General features: G+C 40.0%; 1 protein-coding gene across 1 annotated transcript in view; it reads left to right on the forward strand.

Moving 5' to 3' along the window:
* The window catches only part of Gas2l3 (growth arrest specific 2 like 3), a 31201-nt gene extending 28100 nt beyond the window's left edge, over positions 1–3101 (forward strand). The window contains exon 12 of the mRNA XM_033763499.1: positions 4–3101. Coding sequence (XP_033619390.1) covers positions 4–816 — 813 coding nt within the window. The 3' untranslated portion in view covers positions 817–3101. The remainder of the gene's footprint in view (positions 1–3) is intronic.
* Positions 3102–4645: the final 1544 nt, after the last annotated feature.

The raw sequence follows: 4645 nt of genomic DNA on the forward strand, positions 1-4645 counted from the left end.
GAGCCCGCCGCCCTCGGCAAAAGCACCGCCCCGCTCACTTTCCCGAGAAGCAGCCCTGGTCCCTCGGAGCCTCTGGGCCGATGCGGCGCAGCCTCCAGCACGCCCAGGGCCCCTGCTCCTCTGACCCAGACTTCGAGGCCTCCGCCAAGTAAAAGTTCGGGAAAACCGGAACCGGTGTTCTTGAGACACAGTCCTGTTTCTTGCAGGAGCGATGCACCTGCAGGTTCGTCACCCAAGTGCCTGAAGGGACCTAAAGCGAACACCCGCACAAGGCCCAAGTCTCCGTTCCAGTCCTCTGCAAAAACGACAAAACCCAGCTCCCAAGCCACAGCCAAGGGTCTAGGGACACAGTCACCGGGGGGAGCCCGGCAGGCAGGGGCGGTCCCGGCACAGAAAGTCAACTCGGCCCTGAGCACGAAACAGCCGGTTTCGGTACCCTCAGCCCGTCCCGCTGGAGCTGCGCCGGCACCGGAGAAGAGTGCGGCTTCGGGTGCCAAAAGAGCGCCCCAGAAAAAAAGCACACGCCGGGAGATAGGCCCCGGCTCTCAGTCTCCGGGCCGCACCCCGCTGTCCACCGTGAGTGTCCCCCAGACTTCTGCCGAAGCCCGGGCCGCACCGAAGTCCGCACAGGCCGCCGCGAAGGGCCAGCACTCAGCTAAGGGGCCTCCTCCGGCCGGGGGCAGAGGCGCGGCCGCACCCAGGAAGCCTCCGCCACCCGCCACAGGCGCGGAGAGCGGAGGCAGGAAACTCAGCGCACAGAAGGAAGACGGGGACCATTATTTCGTCATGACCGGCAGCAAAAAGCCTAGAAAATAAATCTCCGTGTGCCATTCTCAAAGCCGGGGGAAGGAGCAGCGTGCGTTAGCTTCGCCTGCTGACTCTGGATGAGGAGCAGTCACTGGGTGCGGCCAGGTGGAGGCGGGAGGCGCCTGTGCGGTCCGCAGGTTGCTTACTGTGCTTGGGTGACTTTCAGGCCGCAGCGCGTTTGTCATTGCCCCCCCCCCGCTTCAGGCAAAAGTCAAATAACACTACTGGAATCTTCGTTACACTGCTGTATTTCGGAATCGGTATTAAGTATGGAGGTGATGCACTTGTTCTTAATATTCGCTGCATTTTAGTGAAAAGGCAACGGTTTGACCTTTGTCCTACAGAAGGCAATGGATTTCATCGCTGAATCAGAGCCGCCTGGTCCAGCGACCCTGTGTGCACCCGGGCTGCCGCTGACCTGCGTGGCGTTGATTACTCTCGTTCGGCAGAGTTCCTGTTTCAACGTCTACGCCTTCTAAATCAGGAGGAAGCGACTTTTTAACCTGGCTTGTATTAATAATGGCAATGTTTTGTTACAAGATTTTTGGTAAAAAAATTAATTTATTGACACATAAGCTGAAATATAGTAAAAAAACAATTAAGATTTTCGCATATTATCTGTGAAATTTTAGACGCCTTATACTTTTAGATGGATTTTGTGCAATGTCACAGGCAAAGCCCACTTAGTAGCTTTTAGCAAGAGAAAATATTTTAATTAATTTTCTATGAAAGCCGATGTGAATTTTTACATTAAAATAATGTGCTCTAACATCAGAATTATGTTTTAACAATTTTAACATTCAGATGTAAAAGTGTTTTAAGGTGATACTCTATAAAAATTCTATCCTATGATTATTTTTCTTTGAATCACATAATGCCAGTTTTAATTAGATGCTTTTGGTTATGTTAATTTTCTTTAATAAAGTCGTGCTGCCTCACTTTTCCCCGCCGGTAGACGGTGGTATCACCTGTCTCACTGTGCAGGGGGATTCTAACAAAACACGTCCGGGTCATGTGATGACTGCGTGGACCCCCACCCATCCAAGAGGGACAATACCTGTACATAATTTATTGAAGGGACTGGGACTATTTAAATATTATTAATGTATCTCCAGAGGTTTATGGGTGTTTTGAATAACTTCACAGTGTTATCACTTTTCACAAGTTTTATATTCAATATTGAGATTTGTGTTTGTTTTAAACTCAGCTATGTTTTCTAAAGAAGAATAACAGTTTACACAAATGTACAGAGTAAGCATCTTAAGCTGGTTACTAATGTTCAGTGAAGCAAAGGTATAGTCAGGCTAGTTTTTGGTGTAATTAATGCAGCTCTTAAAACAGCCATCAGACATGGTTCAGTTCCTGTATTGTTTTAGACACTGAAAGAATATTTACACCTTTGGGAAGTAAAGTCAGTGTCCAAGAGATAACCAGGAGCCTTACTATTTTAGAATCAGAAATGTTTTAATGTACCTTTTGAGGAGGAAGAATTTTACCTTTGCGAAGTTCATTCTCAGATCCACACTTCTATATTATTAACTTTCAGGACTTTAAAAAAAAGGGAAAAGAAAATGATACTGTAGCCAGCCTATGGATTCAAATAGGTTTTGTAATGTGTGAACACTAATTTTCATGTTGAGAGAAATAGAAATATCCCACAGGTACCTAGCACAAATTCCAGAATTAAATAAAAGAATTGTTTAGTTGAAAAATTGGAAATCAACTTATAAATGCATTCTTCGGTAAGAAAAAATTTTTCCAGTTATATTCATGTTGGATGAATGTTTATTTATGTATAGCTTACCTTGATACCTTACTTTATAAAGGTTTTATATGAATAAACACTGCCTGAAAGACAATTTCTTCAAGTATATTTTGCAATCTTCCTAAAGTGCTGGTGTTTTTGATCACTTCCACAATTTCTAAAATAGATTTTACACTGTTGAAGTTGGAATGGAATTTCACTTCTTAATAGTGCAAGATTTTATAAGCTCTTTTTTATGTTTAATAAAACAAGTATTAAACTTAAATTACTGAAATACCTGGAAGAAGAAATAATGCATGCTTTCTTAAAAATTGAGTTTTTATTTTTCTTACTTATAATTTGTTAATGTTACTAGTACATAAAACTTGAGGAAAATGGAATGCTGATTATTTTTGCACTATTGAGGCTTCAAGTAGGTCTTTAAGGCTCCTGTCTTCAAAATAGCTTGATAAATTAGTGACTTTGAAATTTCCTCTCCATACTGATTTACAATTCCTTTTTTTTTTTTGGTGGTGGTACCAGGGATCAAACTTGGGACCTTGCGCTCACAAAGTAGGCCCCAGTACCACTGAGCTAAATCCCCAGCCCTACAATTCTTAATATCAGAGGAAGTTTTTAAGGAGAAAAAATATTTCTTTTCCATCCTCTTCATCTCGATCTCCTTTAAAATCTGTCACTTCTTTAAAAGCCTTCAGTGGCTGGCTGCTGTGATGCAGTCTCACAGGTTTATACCGGATCTGCTCCCATCCGCCTTTGTGTATTATCTTTACTTGTGCCAGCAATATCTGTATCCGATTTTAACTTATGTTTTTCTCAAGTATTAAAGTTGAAGTATGAACCAAGGTCTCGGTTTGCTTTTTTGCTGTATTCCTATGCTTTCTGTCACCTGCTTTTATCTGGGGAGTTGCATGTGTAAAGCATTCATAATTTGAGGATGGCTTAAATTCTTTTTCTATTGAAAATGCCCTTTTATACTTGTAAAATTTCTTTTACTTCTAGGAGATCAGAAAGTGTTGCCATTAAGAAGAAGCAGTATTTGTTCCTCAAATTATTGTATCTTCTAGAAGTTCCAGAAAGAGTAGACTCAGATTTAATCGTCTTCGAGGTAACAGAAGTAATTTATTAAAGTTAGATTCTATAGGTCACACAAGTACTAATCCTATAATCTTGTTTCAATTTCAAACACTGGTGCAGTGAGAATATTCTTAAAACACTCACTCATCTTTTTCCTATATTCATGACCAGAGCAGTTATGAAAAGCAGTTAATTCAGTATATCTTCCCGTGATGTTCTTAAAATAGAAAAACACAATTTTGTGAAAATTTTAGTATTTTTCCTCTTAATTTTTTGTGGATGTAAACTTTGAAGACATTGATTAAATTTTGAGGAATATTAAAAATATTACAGCATTTTTTAATAAGTCTGAAAACACATGGACCCAAATTTTATTAAATCCAACTATTTTATAATAAAGATTTTGTTCTTATAGAAAAATACAGTAAGCCAATCACTGGTACCAAAACAAACAAACAAACAGACAAAAAAAAGGAAGAAGAAAAAAATAAAAGATACAGTAAGATTTGATCTTAAAGGAAGAAATAATACATTTAAAGATTGAACTACAAGGATGTTAATTAGAGCATATTATTGATATTGGTATGTTATAAAATTACGTAAAGTCATTAAAATCATGTAGTTATGTATCTTAAAAGTAGCACATCTACTGATGAAGTGTTTTGTTTTTTTGATGAGAGACTGTAACGATAATATATGATAATTTAAAATTTTCTGCATTTGGCCAAGTACAACACAGTACATATTACAGGCCTGTGACTTTAGTGAGTGCTGTCTACTATAATTAAACTCTTACAGCTAGTCTTTTAGGGTTCTGTATATTTTATTAAGCATCAATTTTCGTAAATTACTTCAAGTAAATTATTCCACAAATGATTGTACAGGGATGAACAAACAAGATAAATCAGTGGAAGATGGCTGTGAACACCGGGGGCCTCTGAATCAGTTATAGCAGTGTTGAATGCATTTGCATCTTTCAAATCACCTTCCCATACCTGC

This window comes from Fukomys damarensis, unplaced genomic scaffold, assembly GCF_012274545.1.
Source record: "Fukomys damarensis isolate Sample0158 unplaced genomic scaffold, DMR_v1.0_HiC HiC_scaffold_15, whole genome shotgun sequence".
NCBI lineage: Eukaryota > Metazoa > Chordata > Mammalia > Rodentia > Bathyergidae > Fukomys > Fukomys damarensis.